General features: G+C 41.8%; 1 protein-coding gene across 5 annotated transcripts in view; it reads right to left on the bottom strand.

Moving 5' to 3' along the window:
* LOC143215962 (pleckstrin homology domain-containing family G member 5) overlaps window positions 1-21,514 on the bottom strand; it is a 114,806-nt gene that overhangs the window by 7,901 nt on the left and 85,391 nt on the right. For all 5 annotated transcript variants that reach the window (XM_076438610.1, XM_076438609.1, XM_076438612.1 and 2 more), the window contains 4 exons: window positions 21,109-21,357; window positions 9,993-10,093; window positions 5,254-5,387; window positions 94-176 (listed from right to left, as the gene is read on the bottom strand). In XM_076438610.1, the coding sequence (XP_076294725.1) occupies window positions 94-176; window positions 5,254-5,387; window positions 9,993-10,093; window positions 21,109-21,357 (567 nt within the window). The remainder of the gene's footprint in view (window positions 1-93; window positions 177-5,253; window positions 5,388-9,992; window positions 10,094-21,108; window positions 21,358-21,514) is intronic.

Raw genomic sequence — 21,514 nt, 5'->3', positions numbered from 1 at the left:
ACGAAGATTGTCCTATTCAGACAGCAGAAGAACGAATGGATGATTATGCATCGCCGTTCCTCGCAAATTGGTTAACAAGAACAAAGATCTTACCCCGCTCGAGGTTTTCCTGAGCGTGACGCTTTGGCCGGTCCTCTGACCCGCCGCTCTCGAATTCGATTTCTCGGCGTCTTTCACTGTAACAGACAAAAGAAAAGCACCGTTGGATAACGAAACTCGAGATTGAAATATCGTCGAAAGTTCTCCGCTTGTCGGGACGACGACCGGTAAATGATCCCGACAGGAATTGTCGCGAGCGATTTTTCTCAGCAGCGAAAAACCGAAGGGGAAGCCGATTTCGCGACTGATAAACAGCCCCGGAATTCCAGGAATTACGTTCCACGGCGAAGTTTATTTCCGTCGGCACAGACAGCTGGGTCTATCGATGTTCGTGACAGTCTCTCGCGTGGAGGTCTGATCGCAAGCCGACGTATTCCACTTACGCGGCAGCTTTCCTTTATCTGATGGCTTTTTTCGGGCCGGGAATGCCTTAACGCGATGTAAAGAGAGGCTATTACCGAAGATACGCATCTAAAACGCCGCCATTAAACTGTTGCGTGAGCTTTCAGGATTAAACGGCCTGCGTCATAGATCCCTCGAGATCGTCCCGAAATCTTTTATTTTTAGAATCGCGTGGGAATATAGCCCTTGTCCGATACGTGGACACAGAAACACAGATTCGGTCAAGTTCACCGGATTTTTCTGGATTTTTGCAACTCACCTCAAGGCGGAGAAGTGTAATTAATATGGAAAGTGTGTTGCTGAACATAATCACTGTGTTTCGCTCTTGAGGCAATCTTGCGAAATATGTGCAGTTTATCTGTTACATCTGGCCTAAATGAAATCATGTTTGTTCCATTAAAATCTTTTAATATGTTTCAGTTTTTCGATGACGAAAAATTTGTTGAAAATTAAACGAATTTGATTAAACTTCATGAAAATGCGTGCAATTCAATATTTTTAATGTAAATCGTGGGAGGAACATTTTCGACGCCCAGAAAATTTGTTGAAAATTAAATAAATTTGTTGGAACCACTGTTAAACTTTATGAAAATATGAACGTTTCGCTGTTTTTAATGAAAATCGCGAGAGGAACATTTTTAACGTCCATTGGACGTTCCACAGGCTCTTTTGGAGCACAAAGGGTTTTCCAGTGCAGCAAACATTTTGTCGAACTTCGGTTAAAGTAGTTCATAGGCAGAATGTCCTCGGATCCTTTCGCTAAAAGCCCGAGGAGAAATATTTTCAACGTGCACCGAAGAACGTTCCACAGATCCTTTCGAAGGACGTGAAGGGTTTTCTGGTACGAGAGCCATCCGCAGCGTCGAGGTTGCCAATTAATCAGATAAAATGTGCCCTATTGCGCGATGACAGGCAGCCGCCAGGCTTTCAGACATTTAATAACGTTCTTGAATGTGGTAAGACCGTGTTTGCGGCGTTCGAGCGTGGGCACGTGTACATGAAGGCGAGCCAGCAGTTCTTTTCCTTTCAGTTTGTGCTCGTTTTTCCAAGGGCACCGGTGAGAATTAATGAACTCCCGGAATTATACGGCCCTTCGCGCGAGCTCTACACTGTCTGTTCTCCGTCACGTGTGCTCACGGTCCGGCATTTTTTTTTCTCCCATTTAGTACTATAATCCTCGTCCAGTGTTGCGAATTGGGTGCTCCAATTAACGCTGCCGTCCAAATTGCCCGCCGCCTTTTTGCCGACTTCGCTAATTCCGCGATGAGCTTTCCCATCCGCCATCGAGTTGTTAAAAACTGCCGAAATTTTGTCGATGTCAATTTTTAATTAAAAACTCGCCGAAAAATAGTCGAGCCGCGAGGTGGCGAGCCTTTTCATCGATGTGTTTCATTTCGTTTCAATTAATCCGAAGTGTGAGGGGAGAGTATATAACGCATATAATACAAAATTCCCGACGAGAATTTTTCAAAATATTTTCCCGGCGAAATTAGATCACGCAGGAAATCCTTTAATTCGGCGAAACAATATATTGACCGATGTTTTACCATGCAAATAATTAAGTCAACCGCGGGTTGTTATCACGTAACAGTTGGAACTTCTGAAAGTGGGTTTCGTACGTCGAATTAGCCTCGAATTAAGTACACACTGAATTCGAGCACATTCCCGGAGGCAGCGATCCTACCCTGTGAATTACACATTTTCGATCTTGCTCGCACCGGCTGATATTAATCGACGTATACACTTACTCCATAAACGCGTTCCCAGACTCTGGATCCGGTTTAATCGAATTTAAATCCCTGCGAAATCGTGTAATCGTATTTCGTGTCCCATAAACTCGGTATTTACGGACACGTATTCATGCCGCCGTGTTTACCGAGCCGCAAAATCTGCCGCTCTAATTAAAAATACGGAGGACACCCGCGAATATCAATCCGTTGGGAAACACTGTAATCTCCGGTACCATAAGCGCGTCAGTTGCTTGCTAAGCCGGATCGTTCTGATCCACGTTCCCTGTAACGCAGACAATGTAAAAAGGCCCCCCGTAGCCGGGCTCGTTCGCGTTAACATTTAGCTGACACGCGGAATCGATTGCGAATTTAACTCAATTCTCATGGATCTACATACATGTTTTTATTGATTTTTTCCCATTTTTTAATATGTCATTTAAAACAAGCAGGTCCTTCCACCAATGCAAACAATGGCACGCAATGTCTGTAACGGATTGTACCATTTTTAATGCAATTCTCATGGCTCTCAATGTTTCTGTCGATTTTTTTTCCCATTTTTTAACATGTCCATTTAAAACAAACTGTATTCGAAATCTCCTCCACCCAAGCACTCACTAAATGATTCCGGCTAATCAGTAGCAAGTTGCAATTATATCCGTCGTCCCATCGCTCGTTCCAGGGAACTCTGTTCTTTTATCTAAATTACAGGAAAGCAGGCTGGAGGGGCGAAAGAAAGAGACACGATTGTGCCGTGAGATTTAAGTAGTGTATCCCGATAGGAGTCAGACGCGGCTGATAGCGTGGGGTCGCGTTTGAAGATACGTATCGGTGATTTATGCTTTTGCCACGGAAGGTCTCCCGACACGATAAGTCACGTATTTCATGTAATGTCATAAGCATCACCTTCATATGACCCAGATCTTCGCGTGTGGAATCTAAACGAACGTTCGGGGGTGCGAGTGTGCGCTGTGTTTTTTTGTTCTAAAGCTAGAGGATTTTTTAAACCGGGCGTTAAATTGCAGCGCTCGCGAAGTTTGAGGTTCGTGCCCGGATTTCTGCTCATAATGATGGTAAACATTCTCGTATAACGATCTCCGCTCTCCGGAAAAGCTTGTGAAACAGCTCCAATTATTCCCGACGGAACAGCCCGCGTCCGCTATCGATGTTTACCGTCGTAAACTGTCTGGAAATTGTCAACAGTTTCGGCAAGACAAACGCGAAACTAAAGCTCATCGTTCTCCAGCCCTCGAATCCACGTCAATACGAAACGTACACTCGCCTCGGCCCGGCCGGAACGATTTCGCCGCGCGGAACTTTAAGTAGTATGGCCCCGTTATGGTCAGCCCGAGTGAGAAAGCAATTTCGAAGTTCAAGATTCATATCGATGCCATTTGCTTTCAGCGACAATGCCGTCGAATCAGGCCAGGTTTGTCTAGGTTTGACGGGAACTACGCTCGGCTAGGTTAGTACCTAGACGTTCACTTAATCGCCGTTAGGTCATCGTCGAGAGATGATATCGGCGCTATCGGAAAATTATGGCCTATGAATTCGGTATAGTTACTCTTGTTGTTAGTTCCATTCGTGCGAGGTGTGAATTAGACCTTTCTGACGTATTATTTCAGTAGTATCTGCCTACCACAATCCGGCCAAGAAGATCGAACTGCTGGATAGTCTAACCATAAAACTTGTCCAGATTTTGATCATTTTTTGGAGCAAAGCTTAGGTCAGCTGTAATTCAGATTAGTTTACCATGTAGGAAATTCATTGTTTATCTTCATTTACATTGTGTTTGGAAGATGAATACTTTATGTCTGGATTAGGCTAATTGACTTTAGTCTGACCATAAAACTTGTCCAGTCTTTGATCATTTTTTGGAGCAAAGCTTAGGTCAGCTGTAACTCAGATTAATTTACCATGCAGGAAAGTCATTGATGCAGTAAATTCATTGTTTATCTTCATTTACATTGTGTTTGGAAGATGAATACTTCATATCTGGATTAGGCTAATTGACTTTAGTCTGACCATGAAACTTGTCCAGACTTTGATCATTTTTTTGAGCAAAGCTTAGGTCAGCTGTAATTCAGATTAATTTACCATGCAGGAAAGTCATTGATGCAGTAAATTCATTGTTTATCTTCATTTACATTGTGTTTGGAAGATGAATACTTCATATCTGGATTAGGCTAATTGACTTTAGTCTGACCATAAAACTTGTCCAGACTTTGATCATTTTTTGGAGCAAAGCTTAGGTCATCTGTAATTCAGATTAGTTTACCATGCAGGAAATTCATTGTTTATCTTCATTTACATTGTGTTTGGAAGATGAATACTTTATGTCTGGATTAGGCTAATTGACTTTAATCTGACCATAAAACTTGTCCAGACTTTGATCATTTTTTTGAGCAAAGCTTAGGTCAGCTGTAATTTAGATTAATTTACGATGTAGGAAATTCGTTGTCTACCTTCATTTACATTGTGTTTGGAAGCTGAATACTTCATGTGCGGATTATGCTAATTGATTTTAGTCTGAAATGTCTATTTTAGTCTACCATGCAAGGAAATTCGATGCTTATCTTCATTTACATTACGTTTGGAAGCTGACTACTTCATGTCTGGATTAGGCTAATTGATTTTGATGGACACAGCTGATCACACAGTGCTCGTCCCGATCATTTAACTAATCATTCCCGTGCTCGCGAGATGATTGCGTGCCGGCTCGCAGCCCATTACGTCTGTTTCGGTCTGTTATCAGTTTTCCATGAATCGGCCAGCTGTTTCTGCAATTCCCCCACACACCCGGGCAAATGTTAGCTCGGAGTTGCGAAGGGTCTGGCCGGTATTCGAGTTACGAGCGCGAGAACGCAAATGTTTCTGAAGTTAATGAACGAAGTTTTCTGATAACGAGTAGCCTCAGAACCCCGGGATTCACGAGGCTACGTGTTCGTAGGATCGTTTCGGACGGATCCACCATTCGTTTTCATGACGATTCATCATTCGTGTACGCACACAATAGATACGTTACCTATTATTCGCAGGTGTTTGCCACCGAGACTCGACGTGTCCGTCGTCTGAATCGGCAGCGACGAGAATCCGTCGTACACCTCGATGCGTGACAAGTCGATACCCCGTCTCTCGCAACTGCTGATCAACGCCTCCCTGCAACAACCATAACGTGCGTTAGTCCCTCGATTCGACGCCGCAACTTTTTTACTCGAATTGCATTTTTAAAGCATCCACAGCTCACCAAAAATTGGAGATTCAAAATATTTGTTGCATTATTAAATTTGTTTTTTTTTTGAGAGCTTAAGTGAAACTCCCCATATGGGGTTATAACGCTATACAGTAGTAGTATACATCTTATAGTTAAACATTTGTAATATAGGTACAGCAGAATCATCCACAGTTGAACACATTAAGTACATACGTTTAAATCTTTAAATTACATTGCTTGAAAAAATTTAAAAGAAGATGACATGCCTGAATATTTGGTTTATAAAGTAACGATCTGATATTTAAGGGTGGGAACGAATTAAGCTTCCTTAATTTTTTCATAAGATCAACTCTTTGTGATTCCAACAAGGTCCATTATCAAATGATATGGTTAAGATCTTGAACCTCAGTGAAAGAGATGCTGCAAGATGATAATGATCTGCTCTACAACGATTAAATGTTACAATAAATTTTCGTGATAAACCTCTGCCCGAGAACCATGGTATAACCCCCGTCTCTAATATAATACTGAAAGTTTTCTTTGCCTTTAAATTGACCCAACCTGCATTGTGAAATCTCTAGTACTTTGTCTACATTTGTGTTTAAAAGATTCCCGTAAATCGGAGAAGGGAATACGCTTATCAGCTTGATCTAGTAATGCCAACTTAGCTAAGGTGTCAGTCTCATCATTTCCAACAATGCCTGAATGGGACGGAATCCAAACAAATTCTATACTGCTGTTGTTCTCGCTGTGGTTTTCTTGAACTTAAAGTATTTCTCCTTAATTTCGTAAATGTAGAAGTTAGCCGTTATATTTATCTTTGAGTTTTGTAGACATAGCAGGGCACTGAGGGAGAGTCGGTAAGTATTTTATAATTATTATTAAATTTGTATTCAATAAATTACTAAACGCATTACTACATTCCTAAACGAATAAGCCACTGAAGTATTGCATCAGTTTTGTATCGATAAAATTAAGAAAATTATATAACATGAAAATACTTCAGGCGGGAAGAAAAATTTCGATTGTAATAAGTAGACAGCGGAGCTTTATGCAAAATAAAAATTTTCCACTTGAATTGCAACAAAACGGAGTGACGAAGCAATTTATTGACTCTCTTAACTCCTTTCCCTACGATTTATTTTACGGTTTCAGTGATCAGAACTTTTTGTAGTTCGTATACTTTCCTGAAAAAGGAGAGAATTCATATCTATTGTATGCTTATATATTCTTCAATAGCTGTATATTAACAAAACCAAAGTATAGTATATCTTCAACGCGAGTCAGACACGATATTGTAGGGGAAGGGGTTAATATGATCAATAGATTGAAAATTAGTTTAATGTTTTAAATCGCACCTAACTCATTTTCGTGATAAATGCATGAGATCTGCTTTCTCCTAATAAGCGAATAAAATCGACGCCAGGTTCCCGAAATTACGGCGCATCGTTTTGAGAATGATCGATCAGTGGAGAGTCGGAAATCTGGAAAGCGGGGTGCAAGCGATCGATCATTTTCGTCTCGGTCGACGGTATTCCATTCGCGTCGCGCAGTTTCGCTCTCACCGCAATCCCTAAAGACGGATCCAATCTCCGTTCGCAGCCGTGTCTGTCGGCAATCATTCCCAGAAATATTGCGGATGGCAAAAAGCTCGTGGAACACACACCGGGCCACCCACACAGGAACCGTTCGAAGAGACAAACAAACGTGAAACAGACGACGACGGTAGGAATGTCGGGATTGGATCGAAGTTCGACGCGTTTTAGTGTCGCATCCCGGACCGCATGGTGCTTGTGTGCTTTCCGACTCTTGTTTCGCTTCTGTTTGCTGGGGAGATATATCGGGGAGAGGAGAGGAGAGAAACGGTGTTCGACCGGCGGTTGCCAGAAACGCGGCACGGAATTATGGAATATTAACTGTTCGCGAGAATCGGGTCGTGAGCGGAGTATTCCCAACAAGCTCTCGCTTGGGAGCAGCTCAATAATTTAAACGACTCAGTGGTTGCGGTGTTTACTCGATAAACATGCGAGCTGGAGACTCCGACACCTTCTGCCGACAAGGTGTCGTTTCGATACGCCCGACATTCGCGATAACCTCGTTGAAAGTTCAGCGCGAGCTCTGAAATTTGTCCGACTTCCTTTTCATATTTTGTTGAAGGATATGATTGGAGTGGAGCTCTTTTCTACTTAAAATACACAGCCTAGTGAAATGGGTAACTTTAAAGTAAACTTTGTTGTCAATGAAATTGGCGAATGAAAAACTATAGCAGGTATACCGACACGTCCTAATACGATCGTCAATTCTTGGATTTTGAGCTTTTACCAGAACTGCTTTATTTCAACAGATTTGATAAGAGAGTGGACGATCTCTGGATAAAAATAATCGATCGATTTTACATAATTCACACCGCGACATAGCGAATGTTCCGACTTAAATATCGCGGGGGAGTTTGTGAATGTTATTTAATCCCTCTTTTGACCAACTGCAACGGAGTTGCTTTTCCGCGCTGGAGGGCGCGTTACAAAGCGCGTCAAGCGAAATAAAACAGCCAAAAGTGAGTAAAACGAGTTACAAAACCGTGCGAAAATAAATAAAGACATCTGGAAAAAACTGGGTAAATGTTGGCAGTGCAAAAACGCTCCTTATAAAAAGGGATTCAAGTGTGCATATTGCTGTACACATCCGAATATTCTAGAACATACTAAAATAAATAATTATACGTGAATCAAGTTAATTGTTGAATTGCGGCAAAAAACGAAATATAATGTGGCACAGCATTTCATTTTCTCCTGCTTCATAAGCTTTACTAGACTGCGGATTTTTATGCATTTGTGAAGAAATTAACGGGGTGAAATAAAAAAAGTTTTATAAAAAAAATTAAACCGACTTCGAAAAAATGCATTCCATTTAATTTTCCGAGACGGCGCAAAATTGAAAATTTTCGACACTGGAAATTACAAAAATCCTTAAATTCTTCTACATGCTTTCACATATTAATGTCTTCTCTTCCCACCTACTGATTTCCAAGTTCACCATATTCCAATGAAGTCGTAATCAGCAACATCTGTCATTTGGAAAACCTTGAAGTTTGCGCCCCGCTCCGAAAAGATTCTATTGTACTTAAGTTCGTGTGTATTCACATAAATTATTTCATACTTTTTAGTGCGTTTTTTCGAAGTCGGTTTAATTTTTTTATTTCACACATTTTAGTGGAACGAGCAGAATTTGTAGGACACCGTAGGATGGTTTGTCGGACTTATTGGTTATTTGCAATACAAACCGTAAAGAATGACAAAATGCAAAATTGGTTGGTCCAATCAAAATCCTGATTGGTCCATCCATCTCGGAGTAATCGGTGCACATACATGAAATAATTCATTTATCGCGAATAAAATCGTAAGGAATAAAAAAATGCAACATTTTTTTCACGGTACCACTCCGGGGACATACTCTACAAGATGCAAAAGGTTTCGTTCCGATTGGTCCATCCATCTCGGCGTAATCGGTGAACATACATAGAAAAATTAGGCACATACAGATCGAATTGAGTAATCTCCTCCTTTTTCGAAGTCGGTTAATAAAATGATGGAAAACATAAAATCTAAGAATGTTGTCATGTCTTTTCCAGAGTGAAAAGATCATTAAGGGGTGAAATCAGTCTACACGGTACAATTGATAATTATCCGACACTCGATTTAGATTTCAGTTCGAGGATAATTGGATCGCGAATTTCCACGTATTCGCGAGGATCGCGTCCCCGAAGATGTTCAGGGAGGAAAGTAGGTGATCCAGGAGCGAATTAGTAGTTTGACAAGAGGTTTTGCAACGCGGATTACGGGGTATTGTTTAGCGGTATTATTTAGCATTCAATTATTAGGCGACAGCTTGACAGCAGTCTCAAAGTGCTCGGCGGAGCGTGGCTCCTTCTGCTCAAGGCCACCGGTGAAATTCGCGCCTTTCATCTCCCGCATAACGGAATTCCACGAAGTTACCATCCGCGGCAGCTATTTACGGCCACGTAAATCGTTCGAAATGAGATTTGCTCTCGTCACGGGTTTCACGTCGACGTTTAAGACGGCCGGCTCCGATCGTCGAGCGCGAATTTGCAGTTTTAAGGGTGAATTTCGAGAACCCTCCGATCTAGATAACGCCTCTGAATGCCATAAACATCTGGCCAGGTTTGCTTTACTCTGTATAAACTAAATAAAATATTCCAGCTCGTAAAAAATGTCTCCCTCCGAAAGTTCAAACAGGTTCGACGCTAAAGGGCGAGTAAACGTCCAAAATTCCCCGGAAGTCTCATTTTAAAATAATGCAAGCTATTTCCGGGGGAGCCGAGGGTTATATACCGTCGGCTTTAATACGTGTATAGTAAGAGAATTTATGGAGATCCCCTTGTTTTACGGTGTTCCGCAGTTTAGGAGACACTGTAAATGCATAAACTGCCGCGGTTTAATGACGATAATCGTGAGCCGAGCTAGATGGTTTACGATAGCCTCGAAGAAGACTGCTGTCCGAGGGAAGTATGGATTATGGTTTGGTACACTTACGCCAAACAAGTCCCCTTCAAAGCTGGCAGCAACTCGTCCCGGTCGAACGACCCATCCTCAGGTAGATCGAAGCTGACGCTGAAGTACTCGCTGCTGGATACCTGGAAGAACAAGTCCTTGAAGTACTCGGTCCATCTCCGGCACAATTTATCAAGTAACATATTTTTTAATAATTATATCATATGTACAGAGTGTTCCATCTAAACGTAGCCACCTGAATTATTTATTTATGTATTTGCGATGACATAACGAATGTTTGTGAATGCTTTGCAAATGTTATTTTCTTCTGAAAGTCATTTTCTTCCGGAGCTTTCAAGGTCATCGATATTTTTTTCTTGTAAATGTATTTATATCGTTTTTCCTTGCATATTCCGATTGATATTAAAAATAGAGATATTTAGTCCTCGGGGCAACAATGAAACGGTTTTCCTCGATACACGTTATAAGACATTCTTGTCGAAAGTATGAAGCAAGCACCAACAGAATTTATTAAGAGAAAATGCAAAGCAGGAATGTCTCGCCATCGCAGGCTCGTTAAAACTCGCTACAATCTCAATTTACCCACCAGCCCTTGCATCCATTTTCCGAAATTGGGATCAGATAGTAGCACACCACGCTGGAAGAGTTCCATTAGGTCCGAATAAAGCTCATTAAAATTTATCAACGCGCCGGCAGAATTCCGGAAGATCGTAACACGCTGTAAATGCATAAGACCCGCAGCGCCTCGATGTCAGAAATAATTATATCACGATACAGTGTACAAGATAAGACGGACGGGTGCGCGAAGCTTCCGCGTCACCGGTTCCATATGCGGAGCAGAGTGTTCCGCGTTTGATAAAACGCGGGCCAAGTAATTAACTGGAATAGGCCGGATTTCTTGATGACGTGCGTGCTAGACTGTGACAATGGCAAGTAATAAAGTACGAAAGAATCTTCATTTATGAACGGATCACGTCGCCCATGGTGAATGGATCACGTTCATTCCGAACGGCCGACTGTCACTTGGTTTTACAATCGCCGCGTTTTATTGCCGGCCGTATTTTTTTCCATTGCAAGCTCTCTCTCTCTCTCTCTCTCTCTCCTTGAACTTTCGTCCCCGGCACTCGAATCGTTATAATTTTTCTTTCATCGTCTCATTTATCCCTTGCAATCTTCTCCGCGAAGACGTTAGGCGAGTTGTTGTGCTGCTCGAGGAAAGCAGTGGTTGCTTCCCTAACTGTTACTGATATTTAGACAGCGGATTTTATGCATTTATGGCAAAACTGAGTAGTTGTAATTGAAAATAGTATACACGTTAGAAGAATTTAAGAATACTGTTATATTGTTGGAAACCCACTAAACATATCAACCCTTTGCACTAGCGTAGTGACTCAGAGTCACCATTAAAAATTGCTGTACCATTATTCAAAATATTGTTTACATTACTAAATATATCGGTATCTAATAAATGACTAAACATTTAGGTATCGTACTAGGTATTATGCCAATTTCATAGCCATAAGATTTGGAATGGAAATATTCTAGGTCGGAATTTAATTACTATTTATTTAATGCTTTGAGCTAAGTATGGTTTATGTATTAGGTTGTAAAGATAGAAAAATGCAGGATTTTTGTTCCTTTGTTTTAATTGCAATTTTATACCAATAAATATTTACCTTAATTTAATGAATTATATGTCATGTTAAAGCTTGTTTTACGCTCGATTTAATTATGCTTTTGATATTTAATTTTATTGAAATTTTTATTAAATTACTTGGCTTTTATTTCAGGAAGGTAAAATTATTTTTTCAGGAAAAAAAATTATCATTTTCTTTGAGCACTGTGCATTCGTTGACACTTCCTTCGCCCCATACTTCGTTGATATTCCGAGCCGCTTGAGCGGCACTTCGGCCCAGTTTGAACTCGTAGAAAAAAATAATGCGAAAATCGCGTTTTGACATCCAGAAATGAACGCCAGATAATTTAATAAAAATTTGAATAAAATCAAATATCAAAAGCGTAATTAAATAGAGCGTAAAACAAGCTTTACAATGAAATATAACAAATGTGTGAAATTTTCACTCTCTGGTCATACACGCGTGTGCCGTGGTGTGGGTTAATTGCCGCCATGGAGATTGATAATCCATTTGCGAAGTTTCCCTCGTATAATTTCAGGTGTCCGATCGAATTTTGAAAGCGTAACCCCAATAAATTGGAACTTTTAAGCCGCGTAAAACGCTCAGAGGATAGTTGGCCGGATAGTTCAAGAACTGTCCGGGAACAATGGTAAAGGGAAACTATCCCCATTCGCCAGTAGAAGCTCATACATAGGGGGGCCGACAAGTAGAATAGGTCCGTAAGTGGTCCGCTGAGTAGAATAGCCTTGGCCGTATCCAGACGGCCGAAACGGTGCCGTATAGTCAGTGTGCAAACGACACCCACTTCTACCGTCATAACCATAATTTACTTGGCGGGCTACTTGTAACGGCCACTCGAAAACGTGGCCACCCGCCTGGAAAATATTCACGGCGGTCCCGCACTCGATACAGCCCTGGTAATTCGCTTTATGCTCGAAAACTTTCTTTTATGCGACTGTATGTTTGACTTTTTACGACATCAGGTTGCTCCAACTCGATCTCCCCTTCGCCATAAAATCGTTTGACAAGCCCCATCGACCACTGATTGGATGGCAACTAATTTCGAATAGAACTACTACGAAAAATTTACGATTGTGGGGGTTCAACTTTGAATCACATTCAATTACAAGAGCACTGTATATATTTTTATAATGGTGACGGTTGTCCCCGTAGGATCGAAGAAGAGCTTTCGAGGGCGAAAGCCAATTAATATCGGGAACAGATTCGAATAAATTGGCTGAGTCGAAGAACAGCTCCCGATGGCTCCGGCAAATTAATAATCCGAGTATACGGCGGTGAATTCTCGCAGAGTGACAATTGTCCGCGTGATTTCAGGCGGATCGACGGATCGGACGTGTTCCGAGAGGCACAACGTCCTCGGCCATGTCCGAAACTTAAATCCGTCGAATCGATAATCACGGACACCGATGTGTCCAATTCGCACGGTATCGATTCTCTGTGTGTCTGTCTACTTGTATATATATATGCATAGAACCGAGGGGGACGTTTCCGGCACGGATTCCCATGGGGGCCCATCCCTCGGATTCGACCTCGCCCATAAAAATAAATACGCTCGTTCGTGTCGATGCTACAAACGCCGCTGTTATTCCCGGTTATTCAAAGTTTCCGACAGGATTCGTTGGCCGAACGTGCCGATCGATTCCTGTCGATGATAGCACACTACCCCTTAATGGGGCCAACAACGCCGAAATTGACAGTTGATGGTGTCAAAATGTCTATTCTAGCCTTTATGTGCCACCGTTTCGCTGCCTCGAGCAATAATACAGGGTGTACGGTATATAGGCGACCCAATTTGGGAAACCTTGTTCGTCTCGACTTAAAGCGTTATGATCCCATCTGCATTCGGAATTATCTGTTTGGAATCTTGCGGTCGGACATGCGACAGGAAATCGTATCTCACTCGGCAAGTTGCGGCAAGCCGTATTTAATCAGTCGGGTGGTAGAAAATCATATTTGGATAGATAGGAAAACGGTACACACATCTAGGCCGATAGGTGGTGGAAAATCGTATTGGGTTTGGCAAGTGGTACGAGTCTATATTTTGTCAGGCAAGTGATATGAGTCTATATTTAGTCGATCAAGTGATACAACATCACGTGTAGCCAGAAGAGTCAAATAAAATATGTGTAGGTTATCAGTAGTATAAAATCGCATACAGTCAGACAAGTGGTACAAGTCCATATAAAGTCAATCAAGTGATACATCATCATATGTAGCCAGACGAGTCAAATAAAATATGTGTTATCAGTAGTACAAAATCATATACAGTCAGCCAAGTGGAACAAGAACATATTCAGTCAAGTGGTATGAGTCCATATTGTGTCAGACAAGTGATATGAGTCTATATTTAGTCGATCAAGTGATACAACATCACGTGTAGCTAGAAGAGTCAAATAAAATATGTGTAGGTTATCAGTAACACAAAATCATATACAGTCAGACAAGTGGTACAAGTCCATATAAAGTCAATCAAGTGATACATCATCATATGTAGCCAGACGAGTCAAATAAAATATGTGTTATCAGTAGTACAAAATCATATACAGTCAGCCAAGTGGAACAAGAACATATTCAATCAAGTGGTACGAGTCCATATTGTGTCAGACAAGTGATATGAGTCCATATTTAGTCGATCAAGTGATACAACATCATGTGTAGCCAGACGAGTCAAATAAAATATGTGTAGGTTATCAGTAGTATAAAATCGTATACAGTCAGACAAGTGGTGCGTTCCATATTTTGTCAGGTAAGTGATACGTGATCATATGTAGCCAGACGAGTCAAATAAAATATGTGTTATCAGTAGTACAAAATCATATACAGTCAGCCAAGTGGAACAGGAACATATTCAGACAGGTGGTACGAGTCCATATTTTGTCAGACAAGTGATATGAGTCTATATTTAGTCGATCATGTGATACAACATCACGTGTAGCCAGAAGAGTCAAATAAAATATGTGTAGGTTATCAGTAGTACAAAATAATATACAGTCAGACAAGTGGTATAAGTCCGTATCAAGTCAATCTAGTGATACGTCGTCATATGTAGCCAGACGAGTCAAATAAAATATGTGTTATCAGTAGTACAAAATCATATACAGTCAGACAAGTGGTATAAGTCCGTATCAAGTCAATCTAGTGATACGTCGTCATATGTAGCCAGACGAGTCAAATAAAATATGTGTTATCAGTAGTACAAAATCATATACAGTCAGCCAAGTGGAACAAGAACATATTCAGTCAAGTGGTACGAGTCCATATTGTGTCAGACAAGTGATATGAGTCTATATTTAGTCGATCAAGTGATACAACATCACGTGTAGCCAGACGAGTCAAATAAAATATGTGTAGGTTATCAGTAGTACAAAATCATATACAGTCAGACAAGTGGTATAAGTCCGTATCAAGTCAATCTAGTGATACGTCGTCATATGTAGCCAGACGAGTCAAATAAAATATGTGTTATCGGTAGTAAAAAATCATATACGGTCAGCCAAGTGAACATATTCATTCAGACAAGTGGTACAAACCAAACTAGTCAGACAAGTGATGTAAAAAATCAGCGATCCAAGTGATATAAGCCTGCAGATTCCAGGAGTATCATAGTATTACCATACTCAGACAAGTAGCATGATCCTATACTACCCAGAAAAATAGTAAAAGATAATGTTACAACTCGTAAGTAGTTCAAGACTGAACAAGAAATGTGTCCAAAATAGAATGAGTCTGTCCGCTGTTAGTCAAGTAGGATGAGACCGTACCAAGTCGGGCGAGTAGAACAAAACAGTTCATCGTCGCCCAAGAAGCCTGAAATTGTAGCTATCCAGGGAAGCGGTTGCTACACTATAGCACTGTGACAATATCTAATCATCCAAGTGGCGCAAAGCGAAACTTTTCAGACAATTGCCTGGAATCGTAACTCGGAACAACCAACAATTTCTCTATTCTCTATCCAACACTTAAAATGGATTACTTTCTATCCTGTGCCGGTAGAATGACCGTCCGTTCGACCGGACGAGTTGACTTGCACGTTCGTTCTCCGTCGTCTGGAGGGTCTGGAACGCAATGCCGTGTGGAAACTCGGTTTACAAAATGAAATTGCCGTCCGGCGTATTCGCGAGGAAGGTTCGAAACGGCGAAACAGGGGTGGGTCACCGTTCGTCGGGTTCTATGGCAGAATGTTCCGGGCTGTTGGTATGTTTCGCGTAATTGAAAACGGAAGGAAGAGTCACGATGGCGGTCGGGTAGGCAGCAACGTCTGGCGTAGCTCGATTTTCCGTTGGAATCGAATTCCACAGGAAACGTCGAAAGTCACCGGCGACTTAAACGTTTCAATTCCTGTCGGGTTCGAAGCCGCCGACGTTCCCCGATAATTTCGCGGGACGTGCCAGGTTATCGTAAACGACGAGGGTGATAGGCGTTTGCATAATATCTCGCGGACTCCTTTGTAACCGTCCCCCCCCGCTCTCCTGCAGTGTCGATTCCACGGGCACTTTCTTTGATGAGATCTCGCGACACTTAATAATGGAGGAATGAAGAAGCCGGAACATAATATCCATGGAATAGAGTCGTTCACCGTGTAATTGTATTTCCAATTCCGCCGACGATGAGAGACGATGAATTTGCTGCATTTAGCGCGGCGCGGCGTCGCGGATTTTTATTTTTCGAACTAACCGAGCAAAATGGCAAGCGAGTGCAAGGTGTTCGCCGTGCTAAAAAATGTCGCGAGCCCGGAGAAAAGAGCGGAGCCTCTTTACATCGACGAATCTCATTTCGCCTCGTCGTTCCGAAGAATGATATTTTAACTTGCCGGGAACGACCTTCAAACGATCCGGAACATCTGAATGTAAATTCGAGATAATAGATACAATCCTAGGGAACGCCGGCACGACGAATTCGTGTTACGAGGCTGTTTATCGTCGAATAATGGCGCTCCATATCCGAGACGGTCTTCGGGCTACCTTAAAGGGATTCTCCATTTCGCGAATACAAAGAACCGATTATTCTTTGCTTAGAACAAGGTAAAAGGTACCTGAGCTGACTGCAAGCATGATATCGTTGAGCCAGATCATTGTTACGAGACCGTACGTCTCCTAACAAGTAGTAGAAGTCTGTAATTCCTCAGACGAGTTCGGCGACAGCGTATTATTTATTATTATTTCACGGTGCTGCTTTTAATTAGCTGCGGATTTTATGACAAAAGGGGACCCAGCTCCGATCGGCTTCGTCTTCACATAGGAAAAGTTTTGTCGATGTTTACCCAATTTTTTAGAAGCGACATTCACGAGAAAATTTTTCTGGCAGCTGGAAAATTGTCTGAGAATTCGGGGAGAAGGGCTCTGAATAATATTAGTATTTTATTTTTGAGTATCCTGCATTGAAACTTGCAGAATGAGCTGTACTTTTTTTTAGCGAATACCTCGGAAACTAAGACTTCTTCTAGGAAAAAGTTGAGACCGAGAACGGGTTGGTGCAAAATGATTGAAGATTTTTGACGAATGATTCTCACACATTTTCCCGGGTGAAAATATTGAATCGAAGCTGGAAGTTTGCAGAACAGATTGCACGGAGACCGCGTCCCAAAGGGTTGCTTCCCCCCGGAAAAATTCGGAACCGTCGTCCGATCCGGACAATCCTACTTAAGTATGCAAATACAAGGATTATCAAGCCTCGAGTAAAACGTGGTTTATTCGGGAGTGACTGTGCTGTACTTCGAATGAAGCCTGAGCCGCGAATAAGCCGGAGGAGGATTCAACTGTAAATTCCCGTCGATAGTAGGAAGATACACAGCCGTCTGGAGCCGAAGCAGGAACCGAGAAGTGCGTCGGACAACTGTGAAACGGATCCGAGATTCTCTGCGACGGAGAACCACGAGATGGGATACGTTTCTCTCTGTCCATGCCCATAGGCGAGGTACGGAAAACTCGAGAAAGCTGTCGCCTCCTTGGCAAAGTCGCAAGAGGCTTGCGTTCGATGCTTTAAGGGTTTTGCTTTTGCAGCGTCCCTTTATGGACGAGACAGAACGGTGGCTCTTGTTATCGGTGCTGACGGAAGAGCCGTGTACGTCTTTATTCAAATAAATGGAACGATCATTTCGTAAACGGAGTTACGGCCGACCTGATAATCCACTTTTCCAATTCCTTCGGCAATAAACCGTCCGGGTTATGTCCTCGCGAGGGAAAAGTTACTGCTTATTGCGAAAACGTGCGAGGACTCAAGCTTCCATAAGTATACAGGGTGTCTATAGTAGAAACAAACTGAACTTCTACGAGAAAAGTAGCTGAAGAATGTACGTTTATTTATACAAAGTTCCAGAGTTCGATGTACGTTCGCGGTGACAGTTTATTTAATGCGTAGCTTGTGGTTCAGGTAAGTAGAAAGGGTTGACATTGTTCAGACTTGTCGAACTAGCTGCTATAGTTGCGCTAGTTTAGTTTCTTGTTGTTAACCAGTCTGCCATGACAGATTCCTTTACGTACATGCAGCACGTAATGTGTACAGAGTGTGTACAAAGTAATGGTTATCCGTTCTAGACCTCCGACATTTGTAAGAGAAAGAAAGACTCTGAAAGATTGGTAATTTTAGAATTTAATTAGCAAAACTTCAGGAGCGTGTAGGGGACCGAAAAACTAAGACAAACAGTCTTTTAGAGATTTGCTCGTTTTTGCTTCGTTTTGGAGAAAATCGCAAAAATTCAATGTCTCGTTGTCAGTTGTTCTCTTAAGTTGTTGTATACACTTGTATTTGTGATCGAATTATCCACAACGATGGATTGGACGTGGGGGAATAGTACCTTGGCCACTCCGATCACCTGATATGACACCCATAGATTTCTTCGTATGGGGAACCTTGAAACAGAATGTTTATTCGGTGCCAGTCACAATTCAAATATCACCAGAACAATGTTTAGCTGCAATTTATCAAGTCAGTGCTAGCCGTAATGCTTGCATTGCTGCAAGAGGGCAACAGTTTGAACAATATCTACATTAAATAGATGATAACGTAAATAAAATGTAAATAAATAAGTACAAAAATGAAAACTAGTTTTGTTTCTTTTTTTGCGATTTTTTGCTTCTCCAAAACGAAGCAAAAACGAGCGAATCTCTAAGCGACTTGTTATCTTAGTTTTTCGGTCCCCTACACGCTCCTGAAGTTTTGCCATTTAAATTCGGGACACTTTGTATAATGTAGAATTAGCATTCGTATGTGTAACAATGCATATAAGGTTTTCTTTCATATTTTTCAAACTTTTTCTCTCCTGGAAGGTGTTTATGTGAAACAAAAAACCTTAACAACAATTTTGTTTGCTGTTTGTGTAGATTCCCATAGATGACCATTACTTTTCATACATCCTATACACTTAAGTAGAAATTGCAAGCATTAGTCAGACGCGAGACTATCGTTGCAAATGTGATTTCGTCGTTTGCCTTTGGATTGATTTTCCCTTTTTGCAGTGGACACCCCGTGCAAGTGGGAATCAGCCCGTCAGAAGGGGAAAATTGAAAGTAACGGGGGCAGCAAACGAAATCAAGCGACCCCTCTGGGAAAAAAAATTAAGGGACCCGTAGGGCGGAGTCGTTGGTAATTAATTCCGACGGGAGATGGCACCGGGACTACGAGCAAGGACGTAAATGTCTCGTAATCGTCGGTATTACCCGGGTCACGACGAGCGTCGCTTCGCTCAGACATTTTATTGTCTCATTTACATCGGACCCGAGGCCGCAGGGGTAACGAGTGCTCCGTCTCGACGGACGCATCCCTAGAAACTGCGAATTTGAATTGCTAAGCGACCAATCGTCGCCAAACACCTGCCACTCCGCGCAGGGGTAGTTTTCCTTCGTAATTCCTCCGCGCGAAAGCTTTCGACTAACCGGACCATCCAGGCCGGGAAACTCGTTTAAACACTTCAACCCGTCGCCGCTATCGAATTCCTAACCGGAGAACCAAATCTGTTCCATCAACCATATTAGAATGGACGTTCATCATCGGAAAATAAATGTTTAAACATTTTTTCGAGCCGAGAATAGCGAACGAATCGAATTGTGTTGGATTATGAATAAGTTACCGGCGCAATGAGCTTATTGCTCGTTGTCAAATATGAATCAACGATCCCAGAATCGTATTAACAAACAGAGATTACGAAGTACCGATGAAACGGTCTGGAGAAATGAATATTTAAACATTTTTTAAACATGTTTGCCAATTCTTAGAGACCGCGTGAGAATCTTTTAATTGAGAAATAATGATCGCATCGGAAGTTTTCCTGCCAAGATCAAAGGTCTGTGGTGCCCAAAGTGGTTCGGAACCCACCTTATAAAAACTGTAGGTCCCGTCGCGAAATAATTCCTGAAGGAGTTCACAAAGCGACGTAAAATAAGCAAAAAAAATAAAAAAGATCAAAGGTCTAAGCTGCGTATTTATTATGTACTACGATGTAGCGCGAAAGTTCTCGTCTGTGTCGCGACAAAATTATAAATGCCGCCGGTTCTAGTCGTCTAGTTGCGAAGAAACTAGAAAACAACGAGGTATTTCATTAATTCAGTCGTCGACTCGATTCCGGCCCGAACTTTCGTTTAGTTGTTCCACTTTCTTTGCGCAGTGGTATAGGCATCCTCATAGTCAGACGGCAAGATTAATTTCTTCGCCGGCACGTACAGGATTGTTTGCTGTTATTGATCCGACAACACCGAGACGGAATGTACCCACGGGTTACGTAAGCCGTGTCGGTGCTACTAAAATTAGGCCAGCTTTTAATTGTTCGACCGCGAATTAGAACGGACTTCCTTTGTCTTTTGGGCCCTATTGTGATGCAGCCAAAACATTCTCAAACGTGTTATGCCGTACTGTACACGAGCTACCTATGGACACCTGCTTTTCCTTCATTTCTTTTTATAGATAGTGAAGGGTAATTGATGGACAGCGGATCTTCATGCAAAAAATGTTCGGTAAACTTGTCGGTAAAATTGAAATATGTTATGAATAGACTGCGGATCTAATAGAAATCGATTGGGTGAAATATAAATCGGTAAAAACTTTAAAAAATTCAAGAACGTTCTAATGTTGCTTTTAATGTAGCAAAATCGTTAAGGGATGAAATCAGTTATTTTATACCTACTGCGAATCAATGAAGAACATTTTTATTTTGCATAAAGATCCGCCATCTAGTTATGAATCTCGATATTCTGATCAATTTTTTCCTGTACAAATAAATAGGCGGTCTCTTTCAGTGTATTCAAACCATATTTCACTTTCATGTTTATGACAAGTTTACCAAATGTTCTACCTGAACAGCAACAGACTGGATCGAAGTAGAAATGTATTTTCTTTCTCCATAGGTTTAACAGGTTGAGAACAACACGAGAGTATTTTTAAATTTGTCTAATGTCCTTCCCGTTTTATATTACACCTACTAATTTTTCTGATGAATGCAGAAAATCCGCTGCCTAGAGTAATGAACAATCGATTGTTGATTCACTGACCTGCGACCGCGACAGTTTGTGCCTGGTGCGGTTCTGGTGGGTGCCTTCCACGGACGCTGCGCTTGGCACCAAAAATCGAGGATTATTTTCTACGTTTTGGGGGTGGTGCTGTTGTTGCTGTTGTGGTTGATAATGGTGCAGTTGATGGGGTTGTTGTTGCGCGGCGGGGCCGCTCTCCAGACGGTGTTCCTCCGTGTCCAGCATGCTGCTTCCCAGAGCGTCCAGCTGGGTCAACGACCTCGAACGCACCTGCAACCGAAACAATACGACACGCGTTCAAATCACCGTTGTCGAGATTGTGCATTCGTTCGCTCGTTGACACCAAAGCCAAAGAAAAAATAACAATTGAATTGTCAAGGGGTAGGTTCTTAGAGAAATTCTTAGAGAAGTTCTTGGGGAAATGTGT

The sequence above is a fragment of the Lasioglossum baleicum genome, chromosome 14 (genome assembly GCF_051020765.1).
Source record: "Lasioglossum baleicum chromosome 14, iyLasBale1, whole genome shotgun sequence".
NCBI classification, from domain to species: domain Eukaryota; kingdom Metazoa; phylum Arthropoda; class Insecta; order Hymenoptera; family Halictidae; genus Lasioglossum; species Lasioglossum baleicum.
This window is presented reverse-complemented; position numbering and strand designations above follow the sequence as displayed.